Source organism: Schistocerca piceifrons, chromosome X (genome assembly GCF_021461385.2).
Source record: "Schistocerca piceifrons isolate TAMUIC-IGC-003096 chromosome X, iqSchPice1.1, whole genome shotgun sequence".
Lineage (NCBI taxonomy): Eukaryota > Metazoa > Arthropoda > Insecta > Orthoptera > Acrididae > Schistocerca > Schistocerca piceifrons.
Genome location: NC_060149.1, coordinates 925,275,461 through 925,296,004, shown reverse-complemented (window position 1 = coordinate 925,296,004; position 20,544 = coordinate 925,275,461). Strand labels below are relative to the sequence as shown.

At 40.4% G+C, this 20,544-nt stretch overlaps 1 protein-coding gene across 2 annotated transcripts in view; it reads left to right on the top strand.

Moving 5' to 3' along the window:
• LOC124721787 (importin-13) overlaps positions 1 to 20,544 on the top strand; it is a 189,705-nt gene that overhangs the window by 50,736 nt on the left and 118,425 nt on the right. For both annotated transcript variants that reach the window (XM_047246904.1, XM_047246903.1), the window contains 2 exons: positions 1,979 to 2,188; positions 2,785 to 2,967. In XM_047246904.1, the coding sequence (XP_047102860.1) occupies positions 1,979 to 2,188; positions 2,785 to 2,967 (393 nt within the window). The remainder of the gene's footprint in view (positions 1 to 1,978; positions 2,189 to 2,784; positions 2,968 to 20,544) is intronic.

The window sequence follows — 20,544 nt, the reverse complement described above, 5'->3', positions numbered from 1 at the left end:
TTCTATTTTTCCTTTTTCTTCTTTTCCCATATTGAATTTCAGTTCCCCATTACAATTAAATTTTTGTTTGAATAATTTCATCTGTTTTGCCATACGTTTTTCCAGCTTCGTCATCAGAGCTGCTAATAGGCTTGTATTACTATGTGGACCATGGATTTGTCATGACTGTGATAATCTATTTACTGCGTTGTTTGTAGACCTTCATCCACATTTCTGTAACCTTATTCGTATTTTCCACATGCTCCTGCATTATCTTATTTGACTTTGTGATTAAAATATCATACTCATCTGACCAGCATTCCTGTTCCTCCTCCTTCCGCTCTCTAACTAATCCACAGTGTGTCCAACCTATCCATTTAGCTCTTCAAGTTCTGTAACGTGCTTAACATGGATTTAACTTCCACACTCTGACCCATAGAATGACAAACTTGCCTTTTTCGAATGCCAAAAGTCTCTTGAGTAGCCCTCGCATGGAGATATAAATTGTGGACTGCTTTACCTCTGAAATATTTCATGCAGGAGGATACCATCACCATTAAATCATACAGTTGATCTGCATGTCCTCAGGAAATACTATGTCCATAGTTTCCACTTTCTTTTAACCATATTGCAATACTGTACCAGTATACAAGGCCTTGTTAATTGATATTACAGTGTCAGATCATTCAGTCATGCAGATTGTTTCCTCAGCAACTACTGGAAAGCTGCTGTCCCTCTTCAGGAACCATGTGTTAAGTCTGGCGTCTCCATCTGGTTGTACCTGTGCTTTGTCTATCTGTATCATTGAGGTAGTAAGTCATCCCACCATACCAAAAGTCGATTGGTCATGGGAGTTGTGTGTGAATATATACTGGTGGAAATGCAATGAAGTACCCACATTGCCAACTTCATATCTACCTTGGTACATGGTAAGAAGTTGAGTGGCTCACACTTTGATCAAAGCAGGGAATCCATCTGACATATAAACCATTTGCTACTGCAGATAAAAATGAATGAAATAGATGTTGTAAAATAAGTATAGCTCCAGTCATTGACAGAAGTGGCTCATTTTGGATGTAACTTTTTAAACACATGTTGAATGTTGGTATAGACTGAGGTTAATGCTGTCACAGATGTTGGAATATATGGTTATTAACTTCAAAATGCATACCATAGACATCCTGATTGTGTGTGCTGTTTCCTCAAATTGGCTAAAATCACATATGAGTGCTGAATTGTAGATCTGAACTTCAGAGTGCCCTGCTTTCTAGAATTATGTGGACTCAAACTTTACCATCATCTGCTCTGCTTGTAATGATTTCCTTTGTTTAGTACCACTATTTTTAATTTGGTCATTTGATTTTGGCACCACTCTGTCAGCACTTTTTGAAACTTTCTGAAAAAAGAACAGTTGTAGTGAGTAAACATGCGAAAGGTGTGCACAAATGTAAACATTCAGCCAAATTGTTTTGCAAAGGGAAGGTATCATGGTACTCTCTTGTCGCTCTGATAAGTGAGGGCAACTCCATCAATGTTCCTGTTTGAGTACTGTTATCTCCAACCACCTTTCTCACATCGTCACCTTCAACATTGGACTGCACACACAATGAACTGAGGGAGTTGTACAATTGTGGATCGTGTTGTTGCCTTCTTTGTAATCTCAGTCATATACTGACGTAGTAAGTGTTCGTCTCAGGAGGGTTGAGAATATTCCAAGAAACTAGTCCACACACAATCACAACTATGTACCTTCAACCTAGCATGGAGAAGAAACGTTTTCAGGAGCATATAGACAACCAGAAGCATTGTGTGCCCAAATTATTATAGGGGCACTGTCAACACACTCATATTATGTCTTTCAAGCCCATTATGATACAGTAATGTGTACTGTATCTACTTTGATAGTGTTCCATGTGTATGCTTGCATGTAGTCCTCAATGATGAAGCGCTATGTAATATTTTACATAATTTTAGTATACATATTTCTTCTTTATTTCAGGTTGTAACAAGTAAAATTTACAGACTGTTTGTAGGAATGGGGGAATGCCACTCTAAATTGATTCTACGTCTATTATTACAACCAGGCAGCTCTAAAGTGTTGGGCAGCAAAATCGTCGAAAATATTCTGCGTGCTACCAGTATTCAAGGTGTCTATCCAGTAGAAGAATGTATAAGTGTACATTCATTAGGGTTTTGGTACATTTTACAGGTAATAAATTACTTTTTTTATTTTTAGTCACTAAATTAATATTAGTTGTTAGCTATTATCTGACATAAATTCAAATTCTATGGAATATAGTCAGTGTAAAACTTAAAAGGCGGAAGTGAAAAAGTAGGAGACAGTACATAGGATCCATAACAGTAATGTGGACCATTACAGAGCAAGTAAACCAGCTGACACACCTTCATCTTTGAAGTACTAATTAATTTGAAAGTCATTGAATCATTCACTTTGCTATATGTTTAGTACCTCTTATTCTGAGTTCTGCACAAGCAGTAATATAAAATGAGTAAAAATGAAAGAGAAACAGTGATGGACAGAAATAGGCTCCAAGTCACACGGTTAGTAAATATAACAACAATGTTATGAAAAGGATAGATTGCTACTCAGAATATAGAGGAGACTTGGAGTCACAGACAGACACAACAAAAGACTGCTATACATTTTAGCTTTCAGCCAGAAGACCTCCTTCCAAAATAGAAAATACACACACATTTACACAAACACAACTCATTAGGGGACCTTTATTTAATACTTTTCCTTCAGTTCATGCAAGAAGTTTAGGAAAACTGTGATATTTTCAGGAAGATGTGCAGCCCATGGAGGGAGATGAGAGGACTGATTGTATAACTGTGCTTTCACCAATATACTGCACATTGGTTGAAGTATTGCTGAAAAAATCTGCTCTTCCACCTGATATAGATGAATGGAACAGTGATGACCGAGAGAAACTGAGATGGTATAGGCAAGATGTTGCCGACACACTAGTGAGTATTTTACATGCTTATCGTGTTCTGAAATGGTGGCAGTATGTTGTAAATGTATAAAGGAGATTTAATTTAGTTCTCAAAATGTGCAACCAGTCAGGATATCCTTCATATTTTTCTTGTTGTTTAATCAATTTCTGGTAGTTTTAGATTCTATAAAGCTCTAAAGTTTTTGTTGTCAAAGCTACCATTACCTGTTAGTGATTTATGGCAGTAATATATTTATTGTATATAAGCTAGTTATTGGGTTTTCCTTGAGTATTTCACTATAAAAAGAAGTTATTAAGAGATTGCTGTTTTCCTCAATCAATCATAAACAAGTTTAATAACTGTTTTTCTGAGTCAATACTTTTATTTCCTTAATAAAGTAGGAACTCATTCAGAAAGTGCACAGAAGAGTTATAAATGTTTGGTGATAAAGAGCACGTTTCATATTATCCTTCTGTTTCATTACACAAAGGCTAGCATTTTTATGATATGATATTGTACTATTGTGCTAAGTGTATGTCTTCCATTGTTTTGAAAAAAAAAAGGTGTGTTATATATTTCTATGTGCTTAATTATCCAAGGCTGTTACCAAATACAGAGATGTCAGAAGAAAAAATACCTAACACAGTTGAGAATTTATCATGCTTCTAGTGTCCAGTGAGTGGGACACTCTACACCATGTTTACCTGTCATCACAACTAGATGCAACACATACAGTCCAATGTCTGCTCTTTGAACAAGATGTGCCTGTGTAAAAACTTTTACTGCTGCCATTGGGGACATTATTCCATATTTTCTACTGTGTGATGTGAGCACATTAGCTCACCATGTATGTTTCATTTTTAATGTCATGTAATTTACGTTACTTTCCTTCTGAAAAAGTGGTGGTATTGAAACTTGGTCAAGGTTTTTACAGTAGCAACCAGTTGACTGTATACTTTATGTATTGGAAAAAAGTTACTTTGAAATTTGTTTTGTCACTACTACTACTACTACTACTACTACTACTACTACTGCTGCTGCTATTGCTATCAATATTATCTTCTTCTTCTCCACTTTTCCAAATCATTTTTCTGGTGAGCGAAGAACATTTACAAGGTGTATGAACTATGGGAAGGTGGTGCATGTTGTTTTTGGGTAAGATGTGTTGAACCTCACTATTTTGCATTTTTCCATGGTTACTCTGAGATCAATTTATAAACTCTCACAGTATTTTCATCCATTGACAAAATCAACCTTGTGTCAAGTCAGTTTGACTGTCAACTCACCATTCTTGACGTGGGATAGGCCAGTCATAAACTTGTAGCAGTGATTCTGTTAGATGTGAGCAGTACCACTATTTCCTGAAGACAAAAGAAAATTTATCAACAGCACATTGACACATGTTGATAGTTGATTAACAAATTTGCTTAATGTCAGAACATGCCTTTACTTGAAACCATTTTTAGGTTTTTGCACAAAGATTCCACCAATAAATGAAGCATTTGGTGAAGCATAAATGTGTTACAATAAGCCCACTTATTTATGGAAGCATTTAAATTTTCTTCATGGTAGTCCCCTCCACTCCTCCCCCTTTCTGATATAAACATAGTGAGCAAGAATTTATGTATTGTGCTGAAGAAAGGTAACATCTTCATGACTAGTGGAAGTTTAACCTCACATTTTTTGTTTTTTTGAAATGGTAAAAAAGTCTCTTTATCTTCTCCTAGGTAGTAACTGATTACGAGCATACATTTTCAGTTCAAGTTTCGTGAGTTCATGTGTTGCAATCATGGGGCCCCAAAATATTGTACCACCACCTTCCTTTCATGTGCTGCAATTTTCTGACTATCCTACCCCCCCCCCCCTCCCCCCCCCCCTCTCTGTGTCCGCCGTTTATGTCGACCCAGCTGCCTTTGATGTTGACCCGGCTATTCTCTACGTTCTACTTTCCTTTCTCGGAATATTCTTTCATGCACCACCAAAATGTGGCTCTAATAATTTCTGGTCTCCTCCTGGGTTTGACCATTGTCCAAATTTTCCCATAACATTGACTGGCTGGGGAAGAACACCTTAAATACTGTATACTGCATGCAACATTAAAGATCATCGGCGAACAGTACCCGGTTAGGCTCTTATTTGGGCTTCAAAACCAATGTGGTAGCCAATCCGACATCTTGGGGTAGTTAGCTACCCCTTCAGTTGAGCCAACTGACAATGAGATCACACTGCTGATGCCTGTGCTGTTAGCTTCCAACTCATGCCAAGGAGTAGATGACTGTCTTCCTGGGGCATCAGGACTCACAGCAACGGCCATTGTGCTAGATGGCCTTTTCTGCAGTTGGGTGATGCCCATGGGGAGAGACCTTGTTTAGAGTAGGTGCCATCTGGGCGGACGTTTCGCACACGAAACAAATTGCATCAAAACAGTGACTGTTCTGATCTGGCCATCTCATCAGACAACTATAGAAATTTCAGTGTGGATAGTTATAATGCTTTTGCTTTCACTACCCTGGCTACTCCATGGGAAGGGCGACAAGTCAGACATCTAGGAGGAAAGCAATTTATCCAGTACTTAGTATGTGCTCGAACTGAAGGTGATACTTTTATTGTTACAAAGCCATTATTTTTTGTGAAACATATTGTAGATAACTTTGGAGAAGTTGTGTAATTGGGGAAAAATGCACAGTGGATCATTATTGATTAAAGCCGCCTCTGCTGCACAATCTACAGCTTTCAGTCATGTGTACATCTGGGTGACATACCAATGACCATTTCCCCACATAAGACTTTGAATATGGTGGAAGGAATCATCTTCCACTGAGATCTTATCCTCCAAACAGACAAGGAGCTATGGGCTAATCTTGAGTGGCGAGGTGTACATTTTGTGTGATGCGTCCTAAAAAAGTCCAAGGATAACTAGATAGATACAGGTGCCTTAATCTTAGCCTTTGAAGGGAATTTCCTCCTGGCAAAAGTTAAATTCATGGTGTACAGGTTTGATGTGAAACATTCCGTTCTATATCCTGTGAAGTGCTTCTGTTGATGGTGCTTTGATTGTATGTCAACCCGATGCATGGCAGACCTAAAATGTAGTAACTGCATACGATCACTCCATGAAGGTGGACCTTGTGAACAACCAGCTTCATGTGTCAGTTCCTGGGACACCATCTTCCATGTACATCAATTTGCCCAGTCTTCAAGGGGGTGTAGGGGGGAAACATATAAAGCTATTGACCATCTCTTGTATGCTGAGTGATGTAAAAAATATTAACGCCTACATCCTGTTGAAATGACGTACAGTTATGCAAAAGTCACAGCCATCACTCCCATTACCACAATTTTTTCAAAGTCAGTTTACCCACCACATCTCAATCGTGGGGAATCACTTCCCACACCTGACCTGAGGAGCAGCAGCTTCTTCCTCTGGTGTCTACTGGTGACAGGGCTCCCTCTTGGGATCAGTCTCCCCAAAAACCCATAGATCAGAGGCCAGATGCCAGCCCATGGCTGCTTGTTCTTCACCCACCATGCCACATCTGGACTTGGAACTGTACTTGAGCACCCAGAGCTTGGAAGTTGCTGCACAGTCCCATTGTTTGGGCTTCCTTTTTGATGAACAGCGGACTTGGCTGCCCCGTATTCACGGCTACAGACTAGCTGCATAGTAGGGTTGGCAGGTTTATGACTGGGCAGCACATTTGGCTTTGAAATTGTTCGACCGAGTTCATTATGGTCAAGTTCATGTGGCCACTCATGCCTTTTGGTCTAGTCATTGATGAAGCAAGGATCTTACCTCTTTATCTCCGACAGTACCAACTCTTGGTCTTCTATGCAGCTACTGTTTGTCACTTCCCTGATCTTTTTACATATGAGGGGTGTCAATCTCCTGATACCCACCCTTGGGGGAGAGTACTAGTTGGAATGTGCCTCACAGCCCTCTGCCAGGATCTTCGTCTCTCTCCTCCCTCGAATGAGCCCTCCATGTTTCCTCGTGCACCGTCCTTGGTTGGTGCCAAAGCCATAAATTAGGACCAGTCTCCTTATCTATTTCAAGGTCCTAAAGTCTTAGTTGTCCCATGACATTCTGGTGTCTGTTACTTTCAGTTGTGGGTGCAACCATCTTTTACACTGATGGCTTTAAAATTTTGGATTAGATGGTGTATGCTTGTACATCACCTGCCAATCAGGAACACCATTCATTGCCAGGGACATGTAACGGTTTTATGGCAGAGCTGATTGTCATTAACAGAGCCCTCCATTTTATTAAATGGCCTCCCCTGACCGCATTTTGATACATAGTGACCCAACACAGTCTTTAGACCATTTACCAATGTTACTCTTGTCTCCCTGTGGTCTCTGCTATTCATTACCTCCTTGCTGCACTTATTCATACTGACTACTCGGATGCCTTTGTCTGCGTCCCAAGCCCTGTGGGTATCCCAGGGAATGAACTGGCTGACCTTTTGGCTAGAGAAGTTATTATTCACCCTCATTTGCTTTGCCAATCCCAGGTGCAGATTTGCGGGTGCAAATAAGACCTCTGTTCACTCAGAGATGGAATGACAGCTGGAGCTTTTCCCACTGCATGCTGGGTCTGGGGGACCCTTGACCCTGCCTCCTCGACCAGCTCACTCTTTCATCCCTCTCTTACTCTGCCTGAATTGCTTTTAGATACGGTTTGTCTCCTTTACTGCTCACTGTATTTTCTGTTTTAGAGTTAGCACACTGTTGTATAGTGGGTGCTGTTAAACACTTGACTACACTGGAGCAGGGATGGGACAGCTGTGGGTGGAGCAACTCCGGCCGCATGCAGAGCGTCGGTGATGTCCACCTGCTGCTTTACCTGTTTCTCTCCTCTTATTTTCATTATTGATGGTCCAACTGATTTTTGTTACATTTTTTTACCTCACTTTTGCTTTTTTGAATCTACCATTTAGAAGGCATTCTTGGCTCTGTAGTTGCCTTCGGCCTTCATTGAGCTAGTGGAGGGCCAGATGCAGTGTGGTACTTTTCTTTGCATTGGATGAGCCTTAGGAAACACCATGTTTGCTCTGACCTATGCACTGGCTTAATCCATACTCTTCTCAGTAGAGTCTTTCACAATTCTAACATCAGTATTGCCTTCAATGCCTTGGTCCTACCATTCTTACATAAATTCATCATCAGAACATATGTTTTGCATACATCACTAATTCCAAATGAATACCCCTGGATTTCAGTTCAAGAAAATTGCTTAAGCTTATCCACTTTCTCTAATATGTCAAATCATAGGACTCCGAAACCACTACAACCATGATATTTGGAGCATTTATGTATTATTACTCTGATATTCGCATAGCAAAAGTCATAAAAAAACCAGATATTAAGTATTTCGCATTGAAATTTTGTGTTTCTGTCTTAGAAACTCTGTACTTACCCTCTATGCAGACTCAGAGTGATGTTTTAGTGTGATCAGTTTTGAAAGAAATTGGTAAATGTGCGGGTAGATTACAATTTATTAATTTGCTAAGCAGTTTCATTTAATTTTCCTCTGTTGTAGCACAGTGAGCTACATTTCGTTGGCTGCTCCTTTTCTCAGTTGCTGCATATGCATCTTAAAATGAGACCAGTCCTCTGCTTGAAATCGAAAGGAGTTTGTGTTAGAAAGTTTACATTAAATTTTAAGAGTGTTTCCTGTTTCTGACATGTGAATTTATGAAGCACAAAGTAGCTACTGTGAATATGCATGGGTTTAAAAAATAGAAAAAGTTTTTGTCACACTTTTCTCACTGCGTTCAGCACTAGAACCATGATCTTTCTTGTAAAATTTAGGCGGTAAATCACTACAATCATTTGAAAGACCACTAAATTTGGCGTTAGTGTGTTAAACATAGTTTACCAGATCTGTAATCCTTCTTGACAAAGTGATTCTGTTTAGAAGTGGATTTGCCACTGGAAAATGAGTTCCACACTAGTATAGTGCAATAAAGAGATAAAACATATTCCAATATTGAGAGAGCACACAAAAGGAAAAATGTCACACCAGAAAGCCATGTGCTTGTAATATGTGCTAAGTGGATATATGAATGAATGCTAAGTGGGTATATGAATGAACACTAAGTGGATGGATGAATGGATGGATGAATGAATGAATGTATGTATGTGTGCGTAAAATTGCACTACACTTACTTATACAGTGTGTCGCAACCGTGCAGTCTGTGGTAGTTAAACACTGCAAGAGCTTAATTGGCAGTGTAACAAGTTAGGCACATCAATTGATGATTGGGTTGAGCACTGGCATTTACAGGAAGGAAATCCTTTCTTTCACCTTTCATATTCTATGTTGTATTTCTTTCCCTTCATCTAATGCCTTTCATGTTCCCAAATTAACAGGTATATCTTTGTTTCTCTTGTCATTTCCATATTTACATACATGTGAATTGTTGAATCTGGTATTGTTATTGATTTATTACATTGGTATTTTGCAGAATTAGGAAGATGTTAGTCTTCTGTAGGAACTTCTTCTTCTGTGGCTCTACAGCTCATGACGAGTCTCGGCCTTTTCAACTATCTCCTTCCATTTATCCCAGTTCCTTGCTAGCATTTTCCAGTTCCTGTAGCTCATCTTCTGAAGGTCTTCTATGACTCTGTCCACTCAGCTAGTTTTCTGTTGACTTGTCCTCTCTGCCCACCTGGCTTTTTTCGTAAAATCTTTTTTGGTATTTCCGTATCGTTCATCCGTACCACATGTCCTGCCCACCTTAGTGTAGATGACTTCACAATTTTTCTAACAGGCTGATCTTTGTAGATGGTGTACAACTCATGGTTGTATCTCCTCCTCCTTTCACAAATTGTGCCAATGATTCTCCTGAGTATAGTTCTCTTGAATGCATCCAGCGATTCAGCATCCGTTGCTGTTACAGCCCAGATTTCGGAGGTGTATATAAGCACTGGTCTGATATGAGTGTTATAGATGGTTAGTTTTGTGGTCCAAGTCAGGAGCCTTGAAGATAGAAGCTTTGTTAAGGCTAAACAAGCTTTATTGGCTGCAATTAACCCCTGCTTTATTTCATAGGAGGTATTATTTAGACTGTTTACAACTGAACCCAGATACTTGAAATGATTGACTCTTTCAAAATTATAACTACCCATCGTTATTTCGGCTGGCATGTTCTTCCTGTCCGCTTTCACAGCAGCGAGGTATTTTGTTTACTGCTCATTGATAACACTGGTCAACACTCATTTTCTTGCCAAGGATATTTGAGTGGCTTTAGGGTGGGTTAGTGGTGCTGAGGACGAATATAGCAACCATTTATGCAGTTTGGCTCTAGTTTTTGAGATAATGCATGATTTATTCAAAAAATTAGAAAAAATTGCTAATATTGAACTCGAGCGCTACAAACTACAATGAAAAAAGAAAATAATCTTTATAAATAGCTTCTATGAAAACCTGATAGGCATTTGTCCACGTATAAAACATAATTGAAAAGTTTCTCTATAAGTATATCATTTTCCGTCCATGACGAACCACTTCCTGCACGCTTTCCTTTTATAGGTCTCTTCAGAACAGTCACGTTGCAGATTCCAGCAATAATCTGCCATCATATGCCTGTCCCATCTTCCTTTATATCTTTCCTCTATTCCTTTCATATCTTGATGGAACCGCTCTCCTTGTTCCTCACTGAAATCACCTAGATTACGAGGAAATCGATCCAAGTGGCTGTGAAGGAAGTGCAATTTTATGCTCATGTTAGCTCCTAAGTTTTGAAAGTTAGTGAGCATGTTTTTGACCAGTTCCTCGTAATTGGGAGCTTTATGATTGCCCAAAAAACATTTTACAACAGCGACAAAACTGTTCCAGGCCGATGCTTCAGTGACAGTCATGACACTTGTAAAATTGGTATCGTTGATGTGCCTGTGAATTTGAGGACCATCAAATATTCCTGCCTTAAGTTTTTCACTACTGAGTCCAGGGAACGTATTGCAGATGTATGTGAAGCAATTACCATTTCTGTCTAAAGCTTTGGTGAATTGCTTCATTAGTCCTAACTTAATATGTAATGGTGGAAGAACAATCTTGTCCCTACTAACCAGAGGTTCATTAATGATGTTTGCTTCACCAACAGCCATATGTTCCCTTGGAGGCCATGTTTTCTGCTTCCAATGTTCGTGCTTTGCCCTACTATCCCACATGCGGATAAAACATGGGTGCTTTGTGTATCCACTTTGTTGTCCAAGCAAGAAGTTCACCATTTTCAAATCAACACAAATCAACCACTGGTGCTGCATATACTGAATTTTCTGCAGAACCATCTTGATGTTAGCATATGCTTCACAAAGTTTTGTTGAGTGGGCAATTGGAATAGATGCGTAACGATTGCCATTGTGTAGGAGAACACATTTTAAACTTCTAGTGGAACTGTCTATGAAGAGACGCCAGTCCTCTGGTCTATATTCCGGCAGCCCCAATTCAAGTAAAAGTCCAGGTATATTGCTGCAATACACTATAACCTCTTCTTGTTGAAGTATGGAAGAAGGTTTTCTTCTCTCGTCCGGTAAGCTGTTATTTTAACACTTGGATGAAGACAGTTCTTTTCCTTAAGCCTGGATGCTAAGAGTTCTGATGCTTGCTTTGAAAGATTGAGTTCTCGTATCAAGTCACTGAGCTCCTTCTGGTCGAACTGCTGGGGTTGTGTCTCACGTCCTTCGTATTCCGAACCACTACTTGTACATTCCTCGCCGTGCACATCGTCATCTGATGATGTTAGCGTGGGTGATGTTGTGAAGGTTGGTACAGGAACATCGTTGCTGTGCACCACCGGTCTTCTTGCTGACTCCAAATCGGGATATTCCCACTTTCGTTTTTTGAACCTATTAAAACCTTTCACATTAACAATGCAAAAACAGCAATCATCTGTATGGTTGTTCTGCTCTCGCCATACCATAGGCACTCCGAAGTTTAAGCTTTTCCTTTTTCGTTTTGTCCACTGCCGTAAGCACTCCACACAGCATTTACAAACTTTATGGGGTGCCCACGCCTTGTCTTGATCTCCAAGTTTAATTCCGAAATATGCCAGATACGCTTCCTTCACAAAAGGAGTGATATTCTTCCTGTTCTCTTGAAGAACGTATTCACCACAAATGTAGCAGAACTCATCTGGATGGTTCACGCAAAGATGGCGTGAAGAACTCGTGTTTTCATAAAACAAAATTGCACAAATACTACATATTATGCAGAACTTTCTTGTATTTGCATGTCAATCACATCCAACAAACATCATTAATTGTTTTGTGTGAAATGAATACTCACCTCTTATTTGCTACGTCACGATGAAAAGGTTCTATCTCCTTGAAGCTGCACTGCGCATGTGTGTGACTTTCGACCATCACCATTTTTCTTGTTTACACTGAATGCTACCTATCGGCTGTTGCGGGGATTACCTCGGCCAACAAATGAATGTCGAGTACCGCCGAATTCAGATCTGCACAACCCTCAATATCTTCAACACACGCACCGCACAACAGGACTGAACACATGCTGACAGTGTGATGTTTGCATGATGTAATCCTCAACCACACAGATACACTCCCTGAGCACAATTGTTTAATAAAGATAGTACAATATCACTAATTAAAAAACAGGTAGCAAATACATTACACCATATATGGACCCTGCAGTCGATATTATCCGCATGAAACTCTCGTTTCCACAAATAACCTATATCTCAAAAACCAGAGCCAATTTGGAAAAAGTACAAATATACTCGGAATAAGTATCATAACAATATCCCATTTTCGTTCAAACTTCCCTGGCAACGAAAAAAAAAATTATTTTGTAGAGCTGTGTAATTAGTCATATATTCCAGCTGGCTTGTTCAAGTGCAGTGAATGTCTCTTCCATTGCCGTCAGAGTTCTTGCTGCTATGTTGATGTCATCTGCATAGGCCAGTATCTGCACAGATTTATGAAATATCATTATCCTATTCGAGATATTTGCTTCTCTCATCACCTTCTCCAAGGCGACGTTGAATAGGAGGCATGCTACCTTGCATTCCTCTCATTGTCATTCTTACTATCTTTTTATCAGTTTTTTTGGAATGCCCAATTTACCTAGAGCATGATATAGTTGCTCTCTGTCTATAATATCGTATGCTGCTTTAAAGTGAACAGAAAAAAAGAATGATACATTCCATCCCCATATTCCTTTATTTTTTCCAGCATTTGTCTTAGGCTTAGGTATCTGGTTGATAGTTGACTTACCAGGGCTAAATCCACATTGGTATGGCCCCATTTCCCTCTGTATTATTGGAAGGAGTTGTTCATACAGTATTTTAGAGAGTATTTTATGTACCAGATCATGCAGTATGATCCCTCTATAGTTACTGCATTCCATCTGGTCTCTTCTCTTATCATATACGGCATATAATTCCCTCTTTCCATGTTTGAGGAATTTCCTCCTCTTCCCATTTTTTAGATTAACCAATTCTAGAATGTTCCTTTCCAATTCAGAGTCCCCTTGCTTCAAAAGTTCTGCTGGAGTGCTGCCTGTCCCTACCACCTTGTTGTTCTTTAATTTCCTCATTGCAGTTTTCATCTCTTCTAAGTTAGATAGTCCACACTGTTATCTGGGTCCTCTTCCTCCTGTATTTCTGTTGGATTCCTTGTTACAACTGGTCTTGGATTAAGGAGTTCACCAAGAGTAGCAATGCCACCTTTTGCATATCTCCTTCTCTTTGCTTATAATTTCTTCTCATCTTTTATTAAACTTGTTCTCCCCCTGAAAGGTTTCCATGCCTTATGCACCTCTATACAATTTCCTTGCTTTGCTCCATTTTTTCAATATTTGCTTTCATCCACTCCCTCTCTGTCCTTTGATGGGTCCTTTCTTCAATCCTCTGTTTTTCTTTATATTCTTCCATTATCCTCCTGGTGCAATGTGGTTGTAATGCCCTTCTGTTTGCTTCATTTTTTCATTAGTTACTGTTTCAAATTTGGTATCGAACCACGAGGTTCTTACTTGTGTTATGCTGTTCCTAAGTATCTTACTTGCTGTTATCTGCACTGTCTTTTTTTTATCCTTTCCCACTGATCTTCAATGTTGTAACATTCTGTAGCGTTTACAAGGGCCTGAATTATTCCCACCCTGGTATCATTCCCTTGCTTCCTCTGATTCTAAAGCTGTGATATTATATTTCTGTGTCCTGGGGCAGCTTCCTTTCACTGCGTTACATATTCTTGCCCTCATCCATGCCCAAACTAGGAAGTGATCCGTGTCTATATTTGGACCTCTTTAAACTCCTTACATGCAGTAAGTCTGACTTCTGCCTTGCATCAATAGTACATGTTCGACCTGATTTATTGTATTCCCATCTGGTGCTGTCCATGTTCCCTTATGTATTTCCGTGTGTGGGAACAATGTGAAGCCTACCACCATGTTTCTAGATGTTGCTTTGTCTCATTGTCATTATTTGCAGCTTATTTACTATAGATACTGACTGTTGGTCTACAGATTTGTTCTCTGCCCACCTGGGCATTTAGGTCTCTGGCTAGTATTTTTATATCATGCTCTGGGCAATCGTCATATGCTCTTTCCAGAGATTTGTTGAAAGCTTCTTTCTCCTCATCCTCTGATTCTTCAGTTGGTGCGCAGGCATTAATTACGAAGTAATTGAAGAATTTCCCTTTTATCTTAAGTGTAGATAATCTTGGATTTACGGGGTTGAATCCTATTAGTAAGTACTTTAGTTAGTGACACACTTCAAATCCTGCCCCGAACTTAAGGTTTCTTTCGCTACAGCTATAAAATATGTGTGCTTCTTTCCTTTCTAGGATTCCACTCCCTGTCCATCTTACTTCTTGTAATACTATGATGCTCTGCTTCAGGTTCATTATATGATCTAGCATCACTTTCAGGGCTCGAAGGCAGTATAGTGATCTCACGTTCCAAATACCGATGAATAAATCCCATTTACTCATTGTATTCTTTTTCTTACTTTTTTTGTCTCCATTGTTTGGTTGCCCATTGTCCATAATCTTGTCCATGTCATGTCCATTGTCCTTTATCTATCTGACATTTCTTTGTTGACGTTTTGTAACAGGTACTTTTTACAGAGTGAGCTGTCAACCCTACGTCCAAACTCTACTGAAGGGTAGGTAACTTTTATTTAGTGTTTTCTTCCCTTAGCGTCTGGAGGCCCAACTCCCAGCTGCAAGGTAGCAGTTCGCTAGTTTTGGTCTGCGCCGGGTGTTTTATTTCCCCAGTGTCCACCATATCTGGTGAAAGTTTCCCTATCCACCACCTGAGGAGGCACATGATGGGAAACCACATGGGTTCTGTAGGAACTAGAACAGTATAATTTGGATCTAGCTTAATCAGTTAAGTTGTTGGGAGTGTTTTTTACTGCAGTTACCCGCCGTAGAACATGTATTTCATATCTTTTCGTGACTTTGATGTCATGTAAATAACAGAAATCTGTTCACTGAACATAGGTTTCAGATAAGTCTTTTTTCTTTTCATTATTATTATTATTATTATTATTATTATTATTATTATTATTAACAAAAAATTAGTCTGCCTCTGTAGCTGAATAGTAATTGCTACTGACTTGTCAAGCGAAGGACCCAGGTTCAGTTCGTGGTACTGTCCGGACTGTTTCATTAGTAGGAGGACTGGTAAAGGGTGTACTTTGTCTCATGACATGAACTCAGGAGCTGCTTGAGTGACAGATGAATCATTCATTGCATGAGTTAGATATTGGGAATGGGTGATGAAGGGCAGCCAGATTAGTATATACAATATACAACCATCAAATGGCATCACTGTCAGAGATCAAAATCTTCACTCCCTGTAGAAAGGTCATGCCTCATTGACCCATGCTGTTTTTGCAATGGCTATATGGAACTGTGCTTAATTGAAAGTGAAATACATTGGTGGCCTTGTGTTACTTTCATTTGTATTTTCTTGTTAATTTTGACAAAGAGTAAGAATCTGGTGTTTGTCTGCAGAAGGTTCAAAAATTTTTACACTAAAGTTAAGGAAGTTTCTGAACACAGTGATGGAAAATAATGTCTGTGGCCTGAAGTTTGTCGACATGCAAAATTTACTGTTACCAAACATTTCTGCTCACACACAAAATTCAAGCTTTCGCAACAAACTGTTGCCTCATCAGGAAAGAGGGAAGGAGAGGGAAAGACGAAAGGATGTGGGTTTTAAGGGAGAGGGTAGGGAGTCATTTCAATCCCGGGAGCAGAAAGACTTACCTTAGGGGGAAAAAAGGACGGGTATACACTCACACACACACACATATCCATCCACACATATACAGACACAACCAGACATATTTAAAGACAAAGAGTTTGGGCAGAGATGTCAGTCGAGGCAGAAGTGCAGAGGCAAAGATGTTGTTGAATGACAGGTGAGGTATGAGTGGCGGCAACTTGAAATTAGCGGAGATTGAGGCCTGGTGGATAACGGGAAGAGAGGATATATTGAAGAGCAAGTTCCCATCTCCGGAGTTCGGATAGGTTGGTGTTAGTGGGAAGTATCCAGATAACCCGGACGGTGTAACACTGTGCCAAGATGAGCTGGCCGTGCACCAAGGCATGTTTAGCCACAGGGTGATCCTCATTACCAACAAACACTGTCTGCCTGTGTCCATTCATGCGAATGGACAGTTTGTTGCTGGTCATTCCCACATAGAATGCGTCACAGTGTAGGCAGGTCAGTTGGTAGATCACGTGGGTGCTTTCACACGTGGCTCTGCCTTTGATCGTGTACACCTTCCGGGTTACAGGACTGGAGTAGGTGGTGGTGGGAGGGTGCATGGGACAGGTTTCACACCGGGGGCGGTTACAAGGGTAGGAGCCAGAGGGTAGGGAAGGTGGTTTGAGGATTTCATAGGGATGAACTAAGAGGTTACGAAGGTTAGGTGGACGGCGGAAAGACACTCTTGGTGGAGTGGGGAGGATTTCATGAAGGATGGATCTCATTTCAGGGCAGGATTTGAGGAAGTCGTATCCCTGCTGGAGAGCCACATTCAGAATCTGATCCAGTCCCGGAAAGTATCCTGTCACAAGTGGGGCACTTTTGTGGTTCTTCTGTGGGAGGTTCTGGGTTTGAGAGGATGAGGAAGTGGCTCTGGTTATTTGCTTCTGTACCAGGTTGGGAGGGTAGTTGCGGGATGCGAAAGCTGTTGTCAGGTTGTTGGTGTAATGCTCTACCAACTGACCTGCCTACACTGTGACGCATTCTATGTGGGAATGACCAGCAACAAACTGTCCATTCGCATGAATGGACACAGGCTGACAGTGTTTGTTGGTAATGAGGATCACCCTGTGGCTAAACATGCCTTGGTGCACGGCCAGCACATCTTGGCACAGTGTTACACCGTCCGGGTTATCTGGATACTTCCCACTAACACCAACCTATCCGAACTCCGGAGATGGGAACTTGCTCTTCAATATATCCTCTCTTCCCGTTATCCACCAGGCCTCAATCTCCGCTAATTTCAAGTTGCCGCCACTCATACCTCACCTGTCTTTCAACAACTTCTTTGCCTCTACACTTCTGCCTCGACTGAAATCTCTGCCCAAACTCTTTGTCTTTAAATATGTCTGCTTGTGTCTGTATGTGTGGATGGATATGTGCGTGTGTGCGAGTGTATACCTGTCCTTTTTTCCCCCTAAGGTAAGTCTTTCTGCTCCCGGGATTGGAATGACTCCTTACCCTCTCCCTTAAAACCCACTTCCTTTCGTCTTTCCCTCTCCTTCCCTCTTTCCTGATGAGGCAACAGTTTGTTGCGAAAGCTTGAATTTTGTGTGTATGTTTGTGTTTGTTTGTGTGTCTATCGACCTGCCAGCGCTTTCGTTCGGTAAGTCACCTCATCTTTGTTTTTATATATAATTTTTCCCACGTGGAATGTTTCCTTCTATTATATATATATATATATATATATATATATATATATATATATATATATATACAAAGATGATGTGACTTACCAAACGAAAGTGCTGGCAGGTTGATAGACACACAAACATACACGCAAAATTCAAGCTTTCGCAACCAACAGTTGCTTCATCAGGAAAGAGGGAAGGAGAGGGAAAGACGAAAGGATGTGGGTTTTAAGGGAGAGGGTAAGGAGTCATTCCAATCCCGGGAGCGGAAAGACTTATCTTAGGGGGGAAAAAAGGACAGGTATACACTCGCACACATACACATATCCATCCGCACATACACAGACACAAGCAGACATTTGTAAAGGCAAAGAGTTTGGGCAGAGATGTCCAATACCAATGATTGAAGCGATTTCACAGCTCTCCAATAACTTTATTATTTGAGATATTTTCACAATGCTTTGCACACACATACAAAAACTCAAAAAGTTTTTTTGGGCATCCACAAATGTTCGATATGTGCCCCTTTAGTGATTCGGCAGACATCAAGCCGATAATCAAATTCCTCCCACACTTGGCGCAGCATGTCCCCATCAATGAGTTCGAAAGCATTGTTGATGCGAGCTCGCAGTTCTGGCACGCCTCTTGGTAGAGGAGGTTTAAACACTGAATCTTTCACATAACCCCACAGAAAGAAATCGCATGGGGTTATGTCGGGAGAGCGTGGAGGCCATGACATGAATTGCTGGTCATGATCTCCACCAGGACTGATCCATCGGTTTTCCAATCTCATGTTTAAGAAATGCCGAACTTCATGATGGAAGCGCGGTGGAGCACCATCCTGTTGAAAGATGAAGTCGGCACTGTCGGTCTCCAGTTGTGGCATGAGCCAATTTTGCAGCATGTCCAGATACACGTGTCCTGTAACTTTTTTTTCGCAGAAGAAAAAGGGGCTGTAAACTTTAAACTGTGAGATTGCACAAAACACGTTAACTTTTGGTGAATTGCGAATTTGCTGCACGAATGCGTGAGAATTCTCTACCGCTCAGATTCGCACATTGTGTCTGTTCACTTCACCATTAAGAAAAAATGTTGCTTCATCACTGAAAACAAGTTTCGCACTGAGCGCATCCTCTTCCATGAGCTGTTGCAAGCGCGCCGAAAATTCAAAGCGTTTGACTTTGTCATCGGGTGTCAGGGCTTGTAGCAATTGTAAACGGTAAGGCTTCTGCTTTAGCCTTTTCCGTAAGATTTTCCAAACCATCGGCTGTGGTACGTTTAGCTCCCTGCTTGCTTTATTTGTCGACTTCCGTGGGCTACGCGTGAAACTTGCCCGCACGCGTTCAACCGTTTCTTCGCTCACTGCAGGCCGACCCGTTGATTTCCCCTTACAGAGGCATCCAGAAGCTTTAAACTGCGCATACCATCGCCGAATGGAGTTAGCAGTTGGTGGATCTTTGTTGAACTTTGTCCTGAAGTGTCGTTGCACTGTTATGACTGACTGATGTGAGTGCATTTCAAGCACGACATACGCTTTCTCGGCTCCTGTTGCCATTTTGTCTCACTGCGCTCTCGAGCGCTCTGGCGGCAGAAACCTGAAGTGCGGCTTCAGCCGAACAAAACTTTTTGAGTTTTTCTATGTATCTGTAGTGTGTCATGACCATATGTCAATGAATGGAGCTACAGTGAATTTATGAAATCGCTTCAATCATTTGTAATAGCCCTGTGTGTGTGTGTGTGTGTGTGTGTGTGTGTGTGTGTGTGTGTACACACACACACACACACACTCACACCAAACGGGAAAGCGCTGGTAGATAGGCACAATAAAAAACACACAAACACACACACAAAATTTCAAGCTTTCGCAACCCACGGTTGCTTCGTCAGGAAAGATGATTTACTTTTGCTGAACAGCTGTATCATCTGGAAGATTTAAAAAGATGAAACGTTACTTCCCTGTACATGGGCATAGTTTTCTCCCATATGATAGAAATGGGGCTAAAAGAAGTTGGTGAACCCTCATGACAGGACTTGTATACTTGAAAAGTATGCTACAATGATCAAAAAAGTGTCAAATTCCCAGTGGAAACTGGTGCTCTATTAGCATTTAAAAATTGATGACCTGTCTATTTCAAAATGTCTTGCCTCTCTGAATCAAGCATGGGAAAATTTCCTAAGGAACATTAACTTTCTTTTTCCTCTTGGAAAAGGATGAGTGAAAACAGAACAGTTCATTGATGGTGCTGTCACAGAGAGATTTCAGCTCTTTTACAGCTTCACTAAGTATCCTGTATTTCCCAATGATTTAGCATATCTTGAAAAATGGGTGCCCATCAATGTCAGAAAATCATGATATGTATTGAAAGTTCAAAGAAAGTACATTCCACATGACTATATGGAATTCTACGATCAGTTGCAAGAATCGCCAGTAACAGGAGAACAAATAGTGACGATCACAATCGAGAAGGTTAACCTGTTTTATTGTGTTTCATTTCACTATTGTTATAAGAAGTGCAGCTAAGCTCAAAATATGAATAAAATGCTAACAGTCTTATTTAAGTTTGCAGTTCATCATATTTAATGATTTTGTAATGAAATCAACATATTTTTCAAGTATAACTTTCATTTATTGGAACAAATAGTAGTTCATTTCAAACAGCTTGAGTCAGCAATTTTTAAATTTACTTTTATGCTAAACTATAAATTACAAAACAAAAACACACAATGTTACAT